The following is a 23,647-nucleotide window of genomic DNA, read 5'->3' on the forward strand; positions in this document are numbered from 1 at the left end:
CTATTAAAGCGCAGAATTTGTCGGGTGTATACCTTGTTTAATGTACTGATATTGTTTAATATGTATCAAAATGGTTTCAAAAAGCATTAATCTTTGAATCAGACTAGATTTGTTATGTTTGTATCTCGGTAAAATACTAGGTACAGTTTAGCATATAAAAATGAGAAGTTTAATATTGAGAGTTTTAATTATTCAAGGATTAACATATCTGAATCTTGTGCAGTCTGGAATCATAACAGACATTTATGGGAACGTTGCATATGGAAATGGGACAATTTCGTGGGCAGATATACCTTCAGGTTTTTCATATAAGACGGTTAACAATTATGATCCAGGAGGGCTGGAAGGACTTTACAAAATGGCACGAGGTTTCATAAATATGATTCAACCTGATCCATTTCCCTATGGTAAGAGTCTTTTATAGCCAATATACTCAATTAGCACATTTCATATCTTCAAAAGAGGTCAAAATATCAAATAAAGCCTTGTCCCAAAATGTAAAGAAGTGTTATTTCTTTTATAGAAATAAAGCAAGTATAACGAAATCGAAATATTAAATTATTGAGATTCTTAAAAGTGAATTTCATAAATAAAATAAAAAAATAAATAAAAAAAACCCTAACAAATGTTGATTTTCAGAGTATATTTTAAATATTGTTTAATATTTAATTGACAATCAAATATTTGAGTTGTTTTCATAAATATAATTCTATGTTAATTAAGGAGGCTCGCGGGTATAAGATTTTCAGTAAAAAACTAAACATTTTTTTTTTCATTACGAATTTTATTTATTACCTTACGTAGTTGTAACTGTATCGTATGGTACAAAAATCATTCAAAAAAATCAAATCGTGTTATCCCCAGGTGACTTTTGAAATGTAGATATCATTGAAAGAGCTCCAAATTATCTCCCTTTGGTGCAAAAATACCAATTTTTGGCATTGAAATTGAAAAATCTTTTTTAACTCAGCGGTAACTTATATCTTTTTATTTTTGTTTCCGAATCAGCTGTACAAAAACTAAGTTCTTGTAAAATTTAAGCGATTTCTGTAGTTTATTTCTTTTTTTATTTCGATATAAACGCCTTTTCTCCTATTAGTTCAACAGAAAAAAGGGACATGAACAAAAATGTATGCCTTTTTGGAACGCAGATTGTGAGCGTAAATGAACGGTGACCCCATTTTTTTTATTTCATTTTTCTATTAAGTATAAGATAAAGTTCATATATGGAAAAAATATAGGGAAATCCTATATTAAATATTTTTTTTTTATTTAGACCCGCGAGCCCCCTTAAATTGTATATAAGTAATTTAAACAAACATTTGTATTTGAAAAATTGTTCAAATATACAAATTATTTTGGGAATCTTTTATGTGTAACAGTTTAAATAAAACTATTTAATCGGCCATCTACTATTTGTTTTTGTTTTTTTAGAAAAAAAACATGTAAAAGTCTTAAACGGATATCTATAAAAGAGTATTTTAAGTTCGAAGATTGACAAAACATATTGCGAACATAAATGTATACTACAACTTCTTTCGAACGCTACAAAAGACTCCTCAATAATGTTCGAATAAAAAAAAATTAACAGCTAAAAAACGTACAAATTTGAAAAAGCTTTGAGGACCAATAAATTCGAAAGATTTTTGTCAAATACAGCTAGTGTAAGCCATTGAGCTAATTTTTTGTGTGTGTGGGGGGGGGGGGGGGGGGCATGGACGGGGAAGTTATACTATCCTTAGGATTTCGAACAATTAAAAAATTGTAAACAGTTGATTTATTGAAGATCCTACTCCACCCGTGGCGAACTTTGACTGATTTTGCCAAATTTTAATTAAGGAGAATGAGGCCCTATATAGTGATTTTAGTGGTTTTTTTTTGCTTTTAACTTGATTATCTCTTTGACATAGTTGAAAAATTGTCGATTACAAGATTTTACAATATTTTAAGTTGAACCAAATTACAACAATCATGACCATTCTAGTACTGAAATTATTTTACTTCTAGATATAGTGAAAGATGTATTAAGAAGTAGATTCGACATAACAACGCAGTATCAAGAGGTACGTATCATAAAAGAAATCATCTTTTCAAACTTTTATTTGAGGAAGCTTATTAAAGGGAAAAATAGAGGTGAACCTAGGTGAGAGTTTGTCTCATTGGCAACATTACCAAATCTTCTAGGTGAGAGTTGTCTCCTTGGCAACATTACCAAAACTTCTAAGTGAGAGTTATCTCATTGGCAACATTATCAAAACTTCTAAGTGACAATTGTCTAATTGGCAAAATTACCTAAACTTCTAGGTGAGAGTTGTTTCATTGGCAACATTATCAAATCTTCTAGGTGAGAGTTGTCTCATTGGCAACATTACCAAATCTTCTAAGTGAGAGTTGTCTCATTGGCAACATTACCAAAACTTCTAGGTGAGAGTTGTCTCATTGGCAACTTTACCAAAACTTCTAGGTGAGAGTTGTCTCATCGACAATCATATCATTATTTTTGTTTATTCACAGTATCCTGAAATATAAACTTTAGTTTAAAACTGTATTATCTTCCCTTTTGCCCTAATTAATTTTTTTGGGAAATTAAAGCAATAACTAATTTAATTATCCCGTCTTAGTCACACGTAGTGTCCAACACTCTTCATAGTTTGTCAGCTAGTCTCCTCAAGAAACTATTATAATCTCTCTATTGATATATTAAACGTATATACATACCTTATTAATTTCAGGTTATAAATGCCAGCATGGGTTTTGGAATCTGCTTTGGTATTGGACTGTTGTTTATTATTATTTTACCAATATGTGGATGTTGTTTTTGTTGTTGTCGGTGTTGTGGCAATTGTGGGCCTGATATGAAACAGGTAACATTACATTCTTAGACACTGTACAATGTTATAGTAGAAATATATACACGCAGACTTTTAACACAACACAGTAATAGAGAACAGTTTCGGAAAACATTTTACACTTGGAAAATTTTCTCACATACCCGGAAATTCCAGACAGGCAAATTTTATGTTAGATGTCGATAACGTAAACAAGGAGCAAAAAGCAAAAGGCCATGACTGCTTTCTCACAAATATTCAACTACAAAAATACTTTATCTTATTTTCTGTAAAATTAAGACCGGTATCTTACTTTGTTTCTTTCCAGATGAATAAAGCCAATATTAAATGCAAAACAACGGGACTTTCCTCAGCTCTCATGGTTATGTCTGTATTAATCGTGTAAGTAAACTATTTTTGTGAGAGATAATATTGCATTCATTGTTCAGACTTTGCGCTGCTATGTATGAGGAAACCGTATAAATTTATATTTATCGTATAACAAGGAAAAATCATAACACAACTCCTGTTAACAAAAAGTTTAAAAAAATTTACAAAGAGAGTTAGCAGTGCTAAATGGATTTTAAAAGTTTAACTGGAGGTTGACAACATCAGATAAGGTATTAGATAAGCCTCATATGCGTAATTCATCGTATTTGTGTCTAAGTCACAGTCCTTAATAATAGGTTAATTTGCATTTATTTGAATAAAAATTTAGTATGCCGATGCTTCATAAATATTGATAATCGTTTTCAGATCTTCAGCTGTATGTGTGTTGATCACTTATGATAAGTTCACTGATGCTATCAATTATGCTGACTCAGCTATAGCAAACAATTTGGACGACATAGACACATATATCAACAATACTGTTACGGTAAATATAAATGATATTCAACATAATTTTATATTAACATACATTAGTATGTGTATATGTCCTAGAAGATTGTCGTTGTACCAAGATGTGTTTTTTTTTAAATCGCCATTTCTTTTAAATTAAGCAGTATAAGAACAAATGAAATTAGATTAGTATGAACGGTGATTTTTAAAATTTAATTTCTGCATAAAAGACATTAACAAATGAATTTATAAATATTCAACATAATTTTATATTAACATACATTAGTATATATACTAGATAATTTTTAATATCTTATTAAATCGACATTTCTGTTATATTAAGCAATTTAAGAACAAATGAAATTAGCTAAGTATGAACGGTGATTTTTAAAATTTACTATCTGCATTAAATTCATTAACAAATGACTTTTAAATATTTAAAGGATAATTTTTAAAAGTTGACAAGGTGACAGTCATTTAAAGGTCAAGACATGTTTCAATCAATATGTGTCAATCACTTAATTTCTATGGCAAATCAAAATCGTGGCATTCGATACTTCCTTGTATGCAAAAGTTTTAAAAGAAATAAGGTTTTCATTCATTTTCGTAAAAGTCTCTTCTGAAAATTAAAATAAATAATGAAAAGCTAAAAATCAATCATTTCTATACCATTCATGTCAAGCTTTTTTAAAATCACTTCGAGTAGGTTCAAAAAGGGCTTACTGATATGTTTTTAAATCAGGACAAAACACTACAAATTTAACATACGTTTAGTTGTGATATTACTATTTATACAAATTAATTACCTAATTTTTTGAAGGTTATAAAAGTATGGGCTTTTGATTTTGCATTATTTGCACTGAACATGTAATTTACATATTGAGAATGACCCTTTAAATTGAAATAAAGAGAACACTTATTTCAATTAAATATTATAGTAAATTCATTTTGACATGAGCATAAGAACAAGAAACATATCAAAAATTGTAATTTCAGGAATTTAACTACGTTGCTGTAGGAATGTACCAAATAGTGAATGATGCATTAACAGCGGATATAAACGGTATGTTGGATAAGGTGAATAATGGGGAAAAATGTAGAAATCTTTCTAGTGTATTTTGAGACATTATGAACGTTTTCTTAACGGCTCCTTTGAGGTATAAAACAGGATACAATTGACATCTTTAATTTGTAACACAACATCTGCTGTGAAAAGTTATTTAAAATCAATACTCCTTCGTCATGTATCACTTAGTATATATTTTTGTGTATAATAATATATTTCGACCTTCTAATTTACAGTTAGGAGTTTTTAGCTTGTTCATATTCAAATTTAAGTCTCTGGTCCAGACTTGTCTCATCTTTAAATAACACCACATCTCTTTATTTATTTTTTTAAATTGGACTTTTGGAAATTCTGCCGACACTATCAATTCAAAATGATTAAATCAGCATTTGATAACAATTTCAATTTTCGTAAGGAAATTATCTATAAGCTATAGCATTTTTCAATTGCCTTGCTCTTAATCATTCCAAGCTTTTCTTTCAACAATCTTTACGTTTTCTCAAATTTCTCGATATATAAGGAGCATGAAAAAAAAATGTACTACAAAGAATGATTTTTCTTCAAAACATAGTTTCATTTTATAGGAATGGGACAAATAATGGCCGATGATCTAATGGCTAGTCTGAACATAACTCCGGTTTTAGATGCTGTGCTAGAACTTGACAACTGTAAGTTATGCTGTATTAATCTTTTATTGAAATAGTGTATTGATAAGAATTGAAACCAGTTGTCTATATGTGGGTCTAAAAAATAAAAAATAAATCTATGAAGATCAACTCTTCGTGATGTTGTCTTAGTTCATACCACAATAAATATTTTAAAACAAGCACTCAACAAGTAAAATCATCAAAATACTGAACTCCGAGGAAATGAAAAAAAAGTCCCTTATCAAATCGCAAACCAAAAGCTAAAACATATCAAACGAATAGATAACAACTGTTAAAATCCAGACGTGGTACAAGCATTTTCTTTTGTATAAAAAAAGGTGTTTAAAACCTGATTGTAAAGTTATACATTTAAAACCTCTCACTTGCATGGCAGTTGCCTCAAATTCCATTATATTGACAACTCGGTGTGATTTAACAAACCGCAGTAAAATACACGGAAAAATTCAAGTCAACACATTTTCAACACAGCAAGTTCTATTCGTGTGTTTTTCTGTTCTATATATTCTTCCATTTAATTTAAATTGTAGTACTGTCATGTAATGTTGTCATTTTAATGAAATATTTAACATTGCTATAAAAGCAGTGGTTCGGTATGCCACAAAACCAGGTTCAACCACCGGTTTTTTTTCTAAAAAATATCCTTTTGTTATATATGTGTGTTACATTTTAATGTTGTGTTTCTGTTGTGTCGTAGATCTCCACATCGCACATGTATTTGATGTGTTTCCCCCAGTTTAAATTGTAACCCGAATTTGTCTTTTTTCTCAATCGATTGATAGGTTTCAAACAGCGGTATACTACTGTTGCTTTTATCTATACTATAAGCGTAATAATAAAGAAAGTTAGGATACTGGGATTGTTTATTCAAAATCAGTGCATGCACAGCAAAAAAAAACAGTAAAAGGAAAGAAACAGCACAATTACCGCTTTTAGATTAGGTTTGTTCGAATTAAAATTGAAATCAACTTTTTTTCTGATTTCATTTGGTTATTTCTTTGTTTTAGATCCATCAAATATTGTACAATTTTACTTATATGGGTATCTATAGCTCTTTTATGTCTTTTATGTTACTATCTCTATATATTTGTGTTAGATATGACAAAAACGGTATGAACTTGGACAATATGTGTTTGAAACTTAATGTAATTATAAAATAACTATACGCGCTATATTCATTTGAGCTTCAAAATTTGAAGAAAAATTAATCAAGTTTATATTTTTACAGCACTCCAGGCAATAAAGACATCGTTAGACTACGCCGTTGGGAACATTACAGAGCTTGAAAATGCAGCCAATACACTGACGTCTGATATGAATACACTATCACAAGCTATTGTATCAACGCAATCAGGATGTCAGTCTAAATGTTCAGCCGACTGTAGTGCATTCGATGCATCTGTACTGGTTGTATCCATTGATTTTTCCGGTGTAAGTTGTTTTATATTCGATGTCCACTTAGAAAGATAAAAAAATGATTAATAGAGGGTTACTAAGGATGTTCTTATCCTAGGCATAGATTACCTTAGCCGTATTTACAAAAACTGTTGAAATTTTGGGTCCTCCATGCTCTTCAACTTTATACTTGGCTGTTTCACAATTTGAATCTGAGCGTCACTGTTGTGTCTAATGTAGTCCAATATAATGTACGAAATAAAACAAAAAACATAAATAATACGCCAATATACAACTTATTGAGTCGACCACTGATGAAGCCGGACTCAGGGATCTTTTCCCTAAACACGGCAGAAACACCGGGCCTAACATTTATGCTCATGGGTGAGCTCGGATGGGCTATTTAAATATATCAAATTATAAGACGTGTATATCTGCTTCTAATTATAAGGTTTGCTTGCATGTACTCTTATTTAAAGGGGATCACAATTAAATATTGAAGACGTTTTGAGTAAAATATAGTACTGTATTATTGGTAATTCTTATGTATTCATAACCGATATCTGATTTAAACATATTTTTTGGTTCAAAAATGACAAATGGATCAGACACAGGTTGTTCAAATAAGTTACGTCTTCTCCGAGTTATAACCGATAATGCCTGGCGACGATGACTAAATTACACTATCCATATTTTGAGTAATCATTTGCAATTATTGAGGGAATTTACAGGACAGTTTACATTTGAAACGAGGTAAACTACAGTAGAATATATGTGGCAATGACAATCCTTGAATAAAAAAGAGTCATTGACATTGTCGTTTCTTTTGTAATCTTATAGCTTCCAGACTTATCAGGTACTCAGAAATCTATTGACGATGTGGCAAATGAAAATCTGACAGACTTAGTGAACTCGGTAAGCAAATATAAAAAAAAAGATTAAAAATGCTATGATTATGGAGTTAATATTCATCCCAAAAGGCAAATCATCAAATGAGTTTCGTAAAATGTAAACACATGTTCAATCCTGTTTTCTTATAAGTGTTTCAAAGTCTTTAACTTGTTCGTATATTCTTTTTTTTTGACACAGTGTTGACCTCTTTCTTCCGACTATTGTGATTTTTTTTCTTTTTTGAGAGGTTGCTATTTAAATCACCTGCATTGTATGTCCTTTGATAAATGAATTGTAAGTCTTATTTATCCTTAGGTTCAATCCCAGTTTGATAATATGGACAGTACAATCGATTCTTCAACTGCCTCCGCAAGAAATTGTAAGTAGTATATAACATTAAAATCATATGTTACATCAAAAGATGTGAAAAGATTATAGAAATTTTCATATATTCCTTATAAGTGTGCTTAAAATTAAGAATGTTATTAACAGGGATAATACAGCCCCTTCTCGCATTCGATCGACTATCCCACAGGAATTAATGTTGTCATCATTGAGCATCGAAATACAACGATTGGATTATTTGGATTAAGAATGTTTTTACTTATTTCATTTAACATTAGTTGAAAATTTTCCTACATCAATTGTTTAATCTTCTTTACTCTGCAAAAGAAGTGATTCAAGATACCAGAAAACAAAATACGAAAAGAAATACTCAATAAAACACAAAAAATAACTAAGATCATTCTCATCATTCTGTTTCAGCTATTAAGAATACGTTAGATACCTTTAAATCTAGGCTTAACACTATGGTTGACGATTTTCAGAATCAAATTCAAGGAGTAAGTATAAAAGATTGTGCATGGTAATAATACCACTAGATATTAATTATCCTCAAGTAATTTAGTGGATAGATGATTTTGCTGAGGTAAATATATATGAAATACAAGAATTGAAAGATTTTGAATTGGTTCGTGTTGCTCACTCTAAAATTAAACTTTTAACGCTAATTACTGATAAAAAGACCATATAAAATCAATTTAGTCAATATAAGGTCCTTCCTTTTGGAAAGTAGTGCATACATTATAGAATCGGGATTTAAAATAGTTAGAAACTGATGATAGCAGAATTAGTAGAACAATCTTCTTAGGTTACTTATTTCAAAAGTATCATGCCCCTTCATTATTTTCGTAATTGTCTAAGAAAACATAAATTGTTTAAAACGTGAAGGTATTCTAAATACAAGAAAAGACAAGTGGTCTTGTCGGCACTATATATATATAATTAAAAGATACATAATCAATGTGCGACATACTGAATGAAAAACATAGGAAAGATAAATATGTGCTTTGTATTTTAGGCAGTTGACACATCAACTTTGAAATCAGATGTATCTAATATGATAACACTGGCTAAAAACTATGACAAGTATAGGTAAGAGTGTTTTAATTAAATGCTATAATTGTAGAAATGACATGAACCAATTTTGTTTGCAGTAGCATTTTTGTGATATAACTTTCGTAATTAGATGATGAATAAAGCAGACAGATCAGATGATGTTTAAACCATGACCTTCTAGATTTATTATCTGCCTATGATGTCATCACTGCGTTTGAGTGTTAACATCTGGACATATAGTATTTAAACTGAAATCAGAAATCCTCACTTATATGCAGTGATAAAGTCGATGACATAAAAAAAATGCAACATATCTGAGGTCATCTCTGATACAGTCGTTTGTGTTGAATATGGAAACACAATTAATGTTATCGCCGAGAACACTATTTTATAATGCTATATACAACATTTCCAATCGAAAAACTAAGAGGCAACTATGCGGATTAACAACAATCAAATATCAAAAATATATTCAAAGTATTCAAATCAAAGTGAATGAGATCAACATTTTGAAAATTTCTTGAATTTGAAGCTGTTTATAAACCTTCATCGGAAAAACTAAAATCTTAACATTTGAAAGACATGGACGTATAGTTACGACAAAATGTTCGATGATACATGTGTAAATAAGCGAAAAAGACAATAGAATAGCCGAAGGCGTCTATAATCAACTTTGCCTTATGAAGATGAAGCATTAGTTACTTAATAATTTCATAACTTATCAATTAGAAATAAGAACTTGTTTCTTTATAAATCATGTCAGTACCGAACACTGTCTTCTGAGCTGATAATACTCTTGCAATGAGAATTAGAGGTCCTATAAAACGTCATGACATAGAATTGATAGATAAAATCAATTAAGCAATTTAGACGACTATCGTGATATTCATAAACTCGCATAAGATTCGCGTGTTATTGTTTTAAATGAAACCTTACCTTGAATATTGTATCAAATGAGTAATATAAGAAGCAGATTATGTTACTATATTTGCTCTTTTTTTACTTTACAGACAACTATTTAGCTATCCTCTACTCTCTATATACGCTCTAGTTCCAGTGCTAATCATTTGTGGATTAATAATTGGCTATTATTTTCAAAAGCCAGGCGTTAAACCAACAGAGAGACCGTGCTGTTCTTGCTGTGGCGGAAATCTTATCATGGCGTAAGATATTTAAAAATAAGGATCCATAAAAGGGATATTTGATCACTTAAAATCGTTAATTAAAGTAAACACAAGGTTTGCTGGACTACATAAATCGTCTGAGAATAAGAGGTTTATATATTTATATTCTTCTAAGGACATAAAATGATAGCCAAATGCATCTTATGTCAATTTTGCATGAGGGAGTTGAAACCTTAAATGTAAACGGCCTGTTAATAAATTATGTTATAACAAAAATAAGGTTACAACTCACGCCTGATCATTTCTACTTAATTGTTTGGTTTTTTCCGCTCAGATGCTTTAATTTTTACCACTCAAATATTTTATATTTTAAAGTTTTAAACCTTTGCTCCCACGCGAAACCTACGAAGGTGAAAATACATACTACGATTAGTCTTCATGCTGTTTTTGCCCACCACTAGTAACTTTTTTTTAGTATGATTATAAAAGACCATTTCTAATGGTAATTGAATATCAAGTAGAAAATAGATACATTTAAAACTCTATATTTAATTCAGATTTCACGTTTATACTATATTTATGTGGATAAAGACCAAATATTATAATAGTTGTAGTATATTGTTAAAGCACGGATACTTTTTTCTGCGATATAATAATGGAAGTTAATTTCGTTTAGTGCAATGGTTATCATGTTTATGATCGGATCTCTACTTATGCTGTTAACTAGCTTGTCGTTTATAACTGGTGGACCTATGGAGAAAATGTGTCAGTCATTCGAAGATTTGACTGTATTTCGTGATGTAAGTAGGTTTTTAATTTACAGTGATGATTTTTAAAAAGTATTTCAAGCAATCCAAATATAAAACAATGGCTATTCAATGCAGCGAGAAACTCCTGCACCTGGAGGAGTCCTTCATCTGGCCCCTAAACAAATATGTATTATAGTTCAGTGATAATGGACGGAATACAAAACTCCGAGTGATACAAAAGAAACTAAAACCAAAAATCATTCAAGACCAACAAAGGTCAGAGGCTCCTGACCCGGCAAAGGCGCAAAAATGCGGTGGGGTCAAACATGTCTTCTGATTTAAAGATTATGTCTTCATCATATGAATATCAAAATCCTTCCCGTTTTGGGGTTTAGTATTATACCATCATTAAATATAGGAAAAGGATATAACCCGTGTCATGCAAACAACTAGTTTTAGAATAAATGTGTTTAAATCCGTGGCAAAGACCCTTTACGTGAATCAATATTAAAGCCAAAATATGCAATATTTTATGACCTTACAACAGTATCGTAACTATATCCCTTCTTGATAAGTCTGTTTAAATGTTTTTTAGCTTTTGAGGTTTTTAAAATCCATTTGTAAGATATTTGAAAGCATTTGTATACTTTTAACAAATTACTTACATTTGTTATAATTGCGTTAATTACTAATGTTAATGAAGCACCGATTTGCATTGCTTTGGCTTTGCTTTTGTCAAGTTCTAATTTTTATTTTAAGTAATTAACACATTTCAATAAAACATGAGCATGAAATAATAAAAGTTCATAAACGTGCAATGGAAGCGTAGAAAATGATGCAAAAGTATAATATGATTGATATAAATTAAAAAGATTTTGAATCTTATCTGTCATATCTGGTCGCCTTGAATTCTATTATTGATATAATTTAAAGAACAAAATCGTATGTTCAATGAATATTTTACAACGCAAAATAAAAGAGACTGGCTACAACAGTAAAAAATCAAAACAAATTAGAATAGCATGACTAAACAAATGCACCTACAAACGACATTATTGAACACGCAGTAGGTAAACCTCCACTTTATTATCGTCAATTTGTATATGTATGATACATCATAGTTCAGTTTAAACTCACAACCACAATCATTCATGATATTGATAATTTTTTTTCAGTTTGTGGATGACAATGGGATTCCTGATTTTAACTTTGGTGATCTTATTCTAAATGACCCGAACACGACAATAAGCATCTATAACCTGATGATGTAGGTTTTGTAAGGTTGTTCTGTTTCGTGCTTTGCCTTTATGCCTTTTTGATTTTTCTTTGTTTACATATTTGTTTGTTTATATAGACATGATTAAGATTACATCACAATATTGACTACTGTACCCCTATTTTTGATATTTTTACCTATAACGTTGTTGTTGTTTTTGTTCACTTATCGTTGTCAACATAATAAGTATATGCACCGGTCATACTAGTGAGAAGTTTATTTAGCTATAAAACCAAGCTCAATCCACAATTTTCGTATTAAGAAAATACCTGTAACAAATCAGGATTATGACATCGATTATTCATTCGTTAGATGTTAGATTTTGTCATTTAATTAGAGAATTTAAGTTTTGAATATTCTCGGAGTTCGATATTTTTGTTATTTCATTTTTAAATTACTGATAAGACGACTGTTCTAGTATCTTAAGATCTAAGACTGCGAAATAAAATTTCAATACGTAAGATTGCAAAAATATGTCGTTAGTATGTTTAGACAGACAAACTGCATCAGTCGACACATTCTATTATTTGATAAATACTGTCACATTCAATTAAAGTTATCCACTGCAAACGGTTTTTTAAATATATTTCGTCATATTTTTTGTCATCCATAAAGAAAGAAATGTTTGTTTGAATTAACAGAGGATGCAGAACAAACCAGGCAGTGTTTACTCTCCTTCATCTTGATAGGTTGATAAAAATCGATGAATATCTGAATTATACTCAGGTAAATATGTGGTGGTTCTTTCCATTTTTTTTTTATCAATGACAATGAAACAACAAAACACAGATGCAGCTATAATCGTATTGTATTACATAAAATAGAAATCAGGTATTGTTTAGATGTATGAATGTGTAGAATGATTGCAAATGTTAAAACTATTAAACGAAATAGACAAAAGGACGAGTAAACAGGTAACTTCATGCCATCAAAAATGAGCAAAATCCTCACAGTTTAGTAGTCAATACAAGCATATTTAGACAAAGTTATACATAACTAGTCAACAACAATAAGACACACAGACAAATTAGTTTTCAAAACAAAGTAATGCTTATCATTTATTGTGGTTAGTGCATCGGACTACTAACACAAAGGTTCCTGGTTCGATTCCCGTTTGGGATGAAAATTTCAGGAACTACATTTTCGGCTCTCCCTTGACACCATTTGCGAGTATGGTCTTGAGGAAACGATGATAGTCCGTCGGACGGGGACGATAAATGGCTGGCCCGTGTTAAGAGAGAGCCATATCTCTTGCACGTTAAAGACACCCTTGTAGATTTCGAAAAAGAGTAGGCTAATGCCACTACAAGGCAGCACTCGCACCCGCAAAGTGGAAAGGGATTAATATAAGTTGTAAAAACTTGTTTCCCAATCCACTATAAATAAATATGTTTAAACTATCATTTATTTTTTTATCTAATATAAGTTGTTTTATATTTTACAGTATCTTGGCAACATTGAATCACAAATCGCTTCCATAAGTAGTTCGATTGACATTAGTAATTATGAAATTTTAACAAAAGACTTGGAAGACGCTCTTAACTCCTTTGCTACTTCCGGCCTCGATGGTATTGATTTTGCACAGATAAATGAAACGGTAAAAATACCTTTTATGTCATTTAAGTTTTGTGGTTCAGATGGATGTTTTGGGGTAAATGCGTGAAAGATGTGCAAAAAAACAAACTGCACTTTTTTTTTTATCCAAAAACTAATTACGTTTATTATTAAAAAAAATATAATTGAGATAACTTACTTTATTTTACTTTGTGGTTTTACATTTTTCATTAATATGAAAATTGTTATCTATTAATCATGTTTTTCTTTGTCTAATATGTTCTCCTATTTATTTGTATTGTAGTCCTGTAATATTATGTTGTCATTTCAATGTTATATTTAACTTTGCCATTAAAGTGCGAGGTTTGGCATGCCATAAAACCAGGTTCAACCCACCACTTGTATTCCCCTTTAAAAGTGTCCTGTACCATTTCAGGAAGATGGTCATTGTTATATTATTGTTCGTTTCTCTGTGTGTTGCATTTTAACGTTGAGTCGTTTGTGTTTTCTCTTATTTTTGAGATATTGAGATAAGACGTGGCACGGTACTTGTCTATCCCAAATTCATGTATTTGGTTTTCACGTTATATTTGTTATTCTCGTGGTGTTTTGTCTGATGCTTGGTCCGTTTCGGTGTTGTGTCGTTGTTCTCCTCTTATATTTAATGCGTTTCGCTCGGTTTTGGTTTGTTACCCCGATTTTGTTTTTTGTCCATGGATTTATGAGTTTTGAACAGCGGTATACTACTGTTGCCTTTATTTATCCATTCGTTTGTTGTGTTTCAGCTTTTAATTTTGTCATTTGATAAAGGACTTTCCATTTTGAAGTTTCCTTTGAGTTCTTTGTTTTTATTTTACTATTTTCTGTCGTTTATCATATACATGTACTGTTGTTTTAACTGCTTAATCGATTTTATTTTTGCAAATAAACTTTAATTCATAGACTTATGAGTAATTGTTGAAATTTTTTATAAGAATAAAAAATGTTTCCTTTTTTTAGTTGAACCAGACTGTTGCAACATGCAATATGACCTCAGTAATTTCGACGCTTACAACAATAGAGAGTCAGTGTATTCCACCTACTAAGGTAGGCCGGCTACAATTGTTTGAGTTGTAACTGTAGTTTAAAGGTGTAAAACAGAAAATCAAATTCAAAATGTTATTCAATCTAGCGCGAAATTTGTAGTACATGTATGTATATATTGCATATATATTGTCAAAACAATATCTGTTTACGTACAAATTTCTTTTTCGGTACGGCTGCTTTGGAATTGATAAACATAGTCAGCCAGTCACGCGTAAATAACAAGCACTGCATTTGGAGCAATATGGGCCCACTCAAATAGGATGCTGAAAGATGTTTTGGAACGGCAAGTGTATCCCGCTAGGAATTGTAGAGCTTAACGTTAAAAACAGGCTAAATTGTATATGAGTTGAAATGATGGTTTTACTTGTATACTGAAAAAGTCAAAACATCACAGTTTAACAATAGAATTCGATTAAGACATGTTGGATCAGATTGTTTTACCTTTCCATTTCAATGGTTTTTAAATTAGATTATAGAATTATTTTATTTTTTTCTCATAATATTTTGCCAAGTGGAGAACGTATTGTTGAGGACAGATCTTTATACACTAAGTTCAATTTAATTCAATCATGATTAAAATGACACTATTTAAAGATTGACACAATGAACAGCCATTTAGCTGTCTTCAACTATTAGTATTGTATGTTCGTTGTTTACCGGCTCATTGACGATTCAAACAACTTATTATTTTCATTTATTCATGTTTTAATTCAGAGTAATCTCCAAGCATCCATATCTGTATTAGAAGGTTTGGTTCAGACCGGCATAACAGTAAGTTAAATGTTATTAAGTACCTTTCGTTAAAAATGCTGAATTTCCTTTGCGTAATTCTGGCTCATTGAATATATATTTGATTTTGACAAAAAATCAGATATGTCAGGGTAAAGATATTGACATCAAATAAGTAGTCAATTGTGTATCGAAAGTAAGGTTGATAATAAAAAATGTAGGAAATAACTATAAAAGAGGGACGAAAGATACCAGAGGTACAGTCAAACTCATAGATTAAAAAAACTGACAACGCCGTGGCTAAAAAAGACAAAACATATTAAACTTAAGACTAAGCAACATCATGGATTCCACCAAAAACTGGGGGTGATTGCAGATGCTCCGGAAGACCCGTCGTGTTGCTCATATTATTACAAACCCGGCAACTGGGACAACATCCCTTATGCGCCTTGAAATGAGGAACTAAAAAGTCACGTGTAAACAAAAATTCTCTGTGTTGTGATATTTGACACTTTTTTTATGATAAAAAGTGACTGAGCTTAACCATTTGAGCTAATTTAGAAAGTAGAGGAACACAGAATAAATGTGTAAAATCAATGGAGCTATTAAATGTGTTCAAAGTATAAAAAATTTGAAAGAACTTATTGTGTAAAAATTGGATTTTTTACCACGAGGAGCAGCATCACAAAACGATACTCGGGATTTGTTAATTTACGGAGAAAGTAATCTCACTCCGTACCCCGAAAATTTAACCACATATGTCAAAATGTCTCAGCTTCGAAACGAGCCACCACACATATCCAAGTTAACGATATGGACTGGGCAACAGTTAGAAACTAATACGCATCTATACCCAAATAGTCTTATTCGGTAAGTCATATTCGTGAGAAGGAAAAAGTATCGTAATTACGACATAAGGAACATATCCGATATCATCTGTGAAATGGATGTGCCTAAACGATCAACTAACGAATAACCATTGCCGATAAAATTAATAAACTCATCATAGATACATGTACCAGGACTAAGTTTTGTTTAAACGCCTGACGTGCGTGTCGGCTTCAAAAGACTCATCAGTGACGCTCGAATCCAAAAAAGTTAAAAAGGCTAAATAAAGTACTATGTTAAAGAGCACTGAGGACCAAAACTCCTAAAAATTTTGCCGACTACAGCCAAGGTAATCTATGCCTGCGGTAGAAAAGCCTTAGTATTTCAAAAATTTCATTTTTTTTAAATGAAAATCACTCTTTTTAACCTGCGTCCCCAGTGCTTATCTGGATTTAACTATACATGGAATTATCATAACCCAGTTTTACCATGATGAACAATATGTAGAAACACTAGCTAAGAACTTTTATGGCTAAAAACAGATAAAAAGCATACTCAACTTAGCAATGTTTAAACCCCGTTTACACTAGCAAAAATTATCGATCTTTACTGAGATCGATCTTCCTTGGTCTAATGTAAAAGGGAAAGATCGATCTTCAATCGGACTTAAAAAGTCTAACTCCAGAGGTGGTTTTAAAAAGATCGATCTTATTTGAATCTATCTTAATTTTAGTGTAAACGCTTACATCGATCGCAATCGATCTTTTTCAGGTGAATGTTATATTTAGATATGAAAATAAATCTGCGCATGTTTGGCGGCAAAAACACACGTGTTTCAAAACGAGTAAACATAGATTCCGCTGTTTTGGGATTATGTTCTGAATCGATAAGTTCTATTTCTTTGCTGCAAATCTTCATTTTTTTTCACATCATTTTGCAGTGTTTGCGAGATGCAGAATTTCCCATTATACTCTATGTTTAGGATAATTTGTTTACGAAATATAAGGTAACACGGTCAAACCGATTATTGTTCTTGCTGAAGTGTAAACGCACTGGATTAAATAAGATCGATTCAAATAAAGATCAATTCATCAATTTCGTACAAGTGTAAAATTGGTCGCCAACTTTTCCTGGGTTGTGTTCAATATCGTAGCAGCTATGTACTGCTACGTAGATTTTGACTATTGAAAGTGTTGCTACAGACTAGTTGTTACATAGATATTGTTAGAAGCTACGTATCTGCTATGATATTAAACTCAATCCTGTTGAAGTTTAGATCATAGTTTCTTAATTTCAGGATAAGATCAATGAAGTTTTGATAACCGCACGAAATGCTGATGATCAGATTCAAAACAACATGACCAGCATCATATCACAGGTAAGAGTACTACATGTATAATTGATAAAATGTGATGAATAAAAATGTCACAATAAAACTAATCTCACATTGCTAATAAGTATAGAAAATTATCAAAGTGTCAATGGAAAAAAAAAACCTTTGTGAATAAGCTTTTGTTCCTTACATCAATTTATATTTTTTTTCTTCTGATATTTGAACATCGGTAAACGACTATTGACTGTGTTCAACGAAATAAATATAAAATACCACCCCTCTATTCAAGCTATGATTTTCCAAAAATACGCCCAAGGCATTCATTTTATTTAAAAAATAAAATAAAATGAGCAATCATGCTAGGAGATAAACATCGACTTACCATGATCTGTTTTTATTGTGAGATTGATGTCTCATTAACGTGCGTCCTCTTTGTGTTTGCATATAAATAGTGACATCATAAGGGATTATTGTAAACCGTTGGTAAAAGGGCCAGATTATTCTAGGATAAGTGAATAAATCAGTATCATTAAGAAAATCAGTTTTAAGGTATAATACATATATTCCAAATTAACATATGTTTATATATCACGTTTATATATTTGCTTATTCAACCCTCCATAGTTTCTCTGGTCTTATCCTAATTTAACATTGTTTCCCAATCAATTCGTAATTTCTGTGTACACAGGATTTTTAAAGAAAATGAATTATATCAAAATAATCTGACTGCAACAATGTAACGGTATTTTGTAGACTGCAGACAATTTTAAAAATCAGCTGTTATCCTACATTGACTCGTACATCGATCAAGTACGGTATCTGGTATGTATCAGAAAATGATTTAGTAATGAATTAAAACTATAAAATGTATATATAAATAAAACCTTGTATAACTTTTTATGCTCCGAATAAGCTTAATGTCCAGTGCCATATGATTTCATATGATATTTGAAAATTCTTACCAAATCCATGAAAAACATGTATGATATACATACGTACATGTAGTTAAAGATAGCGACCGTGCAATACCCTCAGGTAGGCAAAGGTCGGTAGAACCACCATCGTTATTGTTAAAAGGAAAGATAAGTCTCCTCTTATTTTTCTAGATATTAAAATTTGAAAAACTAATATATTTAAAATGTGTATAAAAAGTTATCAATATAATGACACACATTTATTTTTACATTTCATTTATATTTTCAAAGATATATAATGAACTAGCAGCGTGTTCACCAATATGGAACCTTTGGGATTCTTTGACAACAACTTTTTGTAATTATACAATCGATCCATTGGTAAGAATGTCAACTTAAGGCTTACAGTTATTGTTTATTTTACGATAGCAGAGGGCAAATATCTCGTATTGGAGTTATGGTTCGAAGAATCTGACGAAAAAGACGTCACACATATTCTTGAGCTAAAACGTTATTATGTAGTATACTATAACCTATTCTTTTTATGATCGACACTCTTCTATTTAGTTCGCTTCTATTTCTTTCTCTCTTAATCCTTCCCGTTCCACACTCTACCTCAGACTATCACTCTGACTGTCAATTTCACTACTCTCTATTTTAATCTCTTACTCTCTTACTCTGTCTCGGTAGCATTCTGTCAAGGTCGTGACTCGCCCCCACTCTGTTTCGCTATTACCATATATCTCTCATTTTCTCACCACTTTCTTTCTCAAGCACTGTCTCTCACTCTCACTCTATCCGAATTATTGACAAAGTATTATTGGCGATAATTGTTTTTGAGAAGATGACTTCAATTGCAACTTTAATATAATCAACCCTTAGAATAGTAGCCCGAAAAATTCCGTAATCGTCCGTATTGAAAGTCGTCATAGAAGGCATAATGAGTAGAACAGAGTACTTAATGACAACTAGAAAATCGAACAGTTCTAAAGAAATGATGTAAAATCATTTAGATCGCAAGGAGGTCGAAAATGCCGGGAAAATGTCATAGAGATATTCAATGATTGAATATTACAAAAAACAAAAATCACGAATAAACAAACATTATACTTGCACAAAAGAGATTTGTAGATGATGTTTTTACACCAAGTCTTAATACTCTGTAATACGACGGATAGTACACGTAGACACGATCTTTTTATTCTTCCAATTCACATAATATCACCCCCTGTTTCTGTTGGGATTCGTTAGCAGTCTTTTGTTTTGTATACTTGTTGTCGTTAAGTCTTTTATTGTCTTTTTGCCATGGCAGTATCATTTCGTTTAAGTTGTGAGTTGAATATCCCTCTGGTATATTTCGCCTCTCATTTATTAAATCAGTAATTTTACATATTTGAATATTAACAAGTATTCAACTATCGAGATTGATTTACTTATTGAACAGTACTGACAAAAAAAAATTAACAAAAATACAGAACTACAAGGATAATTCAAAACGGAAAATCCGTTATCATGCGGAGAAATTAAAAGCTCTGACGCATCAAACGAATGGAAAACGTTTGCCATATTCTTGACTTAATACATCCATTTCGCAAAATCAACTTTTAAAATGGACCCAGACTGACAAATTGGTAAGAATATCGACTTCCGAATTTTTCTATTTTTCATCATTTTATTCATTTTAATACATTGTGTCAGTATTACCAATTCAAAGATAAAAGTCTTACAGTAATTGGTGTCTTATCGGGCTGAAGGTATATGTTTTCCTTTACAATTTACTGTCTTACATAACTATAAATGTTTATGTTTCAGAATGGATTCTGGTTTGCACTAGGTTGGGGATTATTATTTTGCATTCCTTTAATTATTATTGGAATCAAACTGTCAAATTACTACAGAAGGATGAAAGATAAACCTGAGTAAGTTACTTGAACTGTCTTCTGAATTTATTAAGGTTTTGTCTAAACCTGAGTGTGTTAATTGACCTCTCTTCTATGTTTACTAAGGCTTCCTCTAATTAGATATAAGAAGATATCGTATGAGGACCAATCAGACAACTCTCCATCCAAGTCACAATTTGTAAAAGTAAACAATTATAGGTCAACGTACGATCTTCCAAACATGCTTTTAACATGCTATTTAAATAGGATTACTGGTAGCAAAAAGACAGGAATTATAAGTCGGACCACACAAAATCCTTTAAAATGCCCATTTTAAAATATGAATTGCAAATAATATCAATATATCTATATGTAGTGCATTTATTTGATTACTGTAAAACCACTGGAAAATCATTGAATTGAGTAATATTAGTAGTATAAAAAAAACTGCATTGTATACAACATAATAAAAATACAAGTATTTTTCAAGTAACTTATATCTTAGACTATTTTATGCAATGACAGTTTTAGAATTCATGGTGAGTTTTTTTCTGCAATAAGGAATTATACATTCCTCTATTTTACTTTATTTTGAATTGTTACTTTTGGATAATTTATGTACATGTATACGTTCTTAAAGTACAGATAATAAAACTTTTTTTTCTTCAGATAATAAAAATTAAATGTATACATAGACTGTATACTTAAGGTGGTAAAAAACACCTTGCCTAAAATAAATGTTGCTCGTTTAATTTTCATTAAATGTATAATTTTCATAAAATATTTGACAAAATATTTCCTTTGATCCTTTGATAAAAGATTTTACAGAGTTATCTCCCTGTAGTGTAACATTGTTGTATGTACCACCTAAAGCTTAATGTTTTGTTTACAGACCGAAGAAGAGACATGACGATGAACCTCCACCCCCTTATACAGAGAAAGTTGAACGTTACGAGGACCACGTGACCAGAAATCAAGTAGCACCCTATCAAATAATAAGCTTCTACGAAAAAAATCATAACAAAATAATAGATAGAGATATGAACAATTGGCCAATTTTTCACCATCAGAGGTATATAATATGCTAGTTATATTTTAATACATGTATAATGATCAAAACGGAAGATATTGCACATGGGACATATGAATTACACCAAAAGGCCAAACAAGCACCATGAATTTAAAGATATATTTTTTTACCAGCTAGGCGAAAAAAGAAGAATACTAATGCTGGTTTTAGATTATTGTGCTCATTATTTGATATTTTGAAAATAGCCGTCTTATTGAAGGAATTCAATGAAATCACATCGCATTATCTAAAAGTAGATTGAAAGTAGTTCATGTTGTTTATTCTTTAGTATTCTATGTTTTGTCATCATGTGTACTATTGTTTGTCTGTTTTTTTTTTTTTATTTTTAGCCATTGTGTTGTCAGTTTGTTTTAGAATTTTGAGTTTGACTGACCCTTCTAACGTCTTCTTGCAATGTTTTTTTTTTGTTATTCTGTTTTTATTATTTTTTAAATTTGTAAAACACTTTGACAATTCATTGCTATGATAACCTTACCGTTAATTTGTTTTGTATTGTCTAAAGCTGTTTTTTTTTTAATGTTCAATACATAGTATTATCTTGAAATAAGAGGATATGGTTTAGTGCCAATGAGACAACTTTTCATCCAAGCTTAAGTCACGACTTTCTGATTATAACTTTGGTTGTTATTTGTTGTTTCGTTTAATTTCAGGTGCGTTTTTCGTTAACATTGTGACTAAATATGTATAACAAAATTTTGAGCTCAGCATCAGTGCATTATTCTATATTTATAAAACTTTGAACGAATTATTTTCTTGCATTTCAGATCAAACAAGGTATTCCCAATGTATCAAACAATGGACTGACAAAAGAATGATTTGCTGCAAAAGTTCTGTGAAATATTGAGACTTCCTCCATGTTTTTTTTGTGTACAAACTTTAAGTGTTTAGCCCATTTTCATTTTATATCAGTGATTTTGAAACAGATTCTGTTGGACTGTTAGTCCATTGGAATACTACAAGATCAGTAATTCGTGCTTCAGTACTCGTATAAATAAAGACAAATACATGTGTATCTTCCTTTAAGTATTTGTTTATCAATTTATAAATAAAAGGGAAAGATCCTAATTTCTAAGGAAAAAGTTGTTGACCTTAAATTGATATTTCCGTTTTGTTCATATGCCTCCTGAAGGATACTGATTCTTGTACATTCTCGGCTTTCAATTTACTATTTTAATTATAAAATTTTGTTTAAAGTAGGGGTCAATTTCTTCATGAAACAAAAGGAAATATGGCACAACTGAAAAAATTATATGTCGTGCAACAGATCATATACCTGATCGAAGACCTCATCAACATATTGCTTGAATATTTTGGCCGCATCAACATATTGCTTGAATCTTATGGCCGCATCAACAAATTGCTTGAATCTTATGACCGCATCAACATATTGCTTGAATCTTATGACCGCATCAACAAATTGCTTGAATCTTATGACCGCATCAACTTATTGCTTGAATCTTATAACCGCATCAACATATTGCTTGAATCTTATGGACGCATCAACATTTTGCTTGAATCTTATGACCGCATCAACATATTGCTTGAATAATATGACCGCATCAAGATACTGCTTGAATCTTTTGAATCTACAAGTTTTTGATGGTAACGAAAAACGTGTGCGGATTTGATTTCAGTCGTCTTTTTTTTTATATCTTTTAATCAGCAGCTTTTTGTCTTGAACACACCTCTCGTAATGAATGACCATGTAAGCGCGTAACGTGTCTATTAAGATAGGTAAACGCCTATTGCAGATTTTGTTACTGATCTATTAATTCTGAAATCACGCTTACATGTATCATAGATCATAGATCCTAGTTTGAAGCCGTGTATCTGTTTCAATTAAAGCTAGTTTCTGTATCATAAGTTTAGGTTCACTTGAATATATAAGATGCCAGCAATAACCGAGATAAGAGTAATGGAATGCCATGACATATTTGAAAGTGAATTGAAAGAAATTGGCAAGATTATTTTTTTTTTAATGAAATATGCTTCATATGAATA

The 23,647-nt window shown here is 30.9% G+C and overlaps 1 protein-coding gene across 1 annotated transcript; it reads left to right on the top strand.

Moving 5' to 3' along the window:
- The first annotated feature begins 160 nt into the window (after positions 1-160).
- On the top strand, positions 161-22,570 carry LOC134716590 (prominin-1-A-like). The gene is made up of 24 exons (XM_063579602.1): positions 161-407; positions 2,008-2,063; positions 2,733-2,864; positions 3,157-3,230; positions 3,585-3,705; positions 4,665-4,731; positions 5,319-5,402; positions 6,628-6,830; positions 7,635-7,709; positions 8,001-8,064; positions 8,451-8,527; positions 9,046-9,119; positions 10,935-11,007; positions 12,132-12,223; positions 12,874-12,958; positions 13,677-13,829; positions 14,786-14,872; positions 15,587-15,643; positions 17,727-17,807; positions 18,516-18,584; positions 18,968-19,057; positions 20,489-20,595; positions 21,449-21,628; positions 22,411-22,570. The coding sequence occupies exons 1-24, from the start codon at positions 161-163 to the stop codon at positions 22,448-22,450; spliced, it is 2,388 nt and encodes a 795-aa protein (XP_063435672.1). The 3' UTR covers positions 22,451-22,570.
- The last annotated feature ends 1,077 nt before the right edge of the window (positions 22,571-23,647 follow it).

Source organism: Mytilus trossulus, chromosome 4, assembly GCF_036588685.1.
Source record: "Mytilus trossulus isolate FHL-02 chromosome 4, PNRI_Mtr1.1.1.hap1, whole genome shotgun sequence".
NCBI lineage: Eukaryota > Metazoa > Mollusca > Bivalvia > Mytilida > Mytilidae > Mytilus > Mytilus trossulus.

Excerpts from the sequence above, each read along its gene's own strand:
- LOC134716590 (XM_063579602.1), top strand. The coding sequence starts at position 161 with ATGAGAAGTTTAATATTGAGAGTTTTAATTATTCAAGGATTAACATAT. Across the intron at positions 3,231-3,584 it reads GTTATGTCTGTATTAATCGT|ATCTTCAGCTGTATGTGTGT; the intron begins GTAAGTAAACTA and ends AATCGTTTTCAG. Across the intron at positions 12,959-13,676 it reads AATATCTGAATTATACTCAG|TATCTTGGCAACATTGAATC; the intron begins GTAAATATGTGG and ends TATATTTTACAG.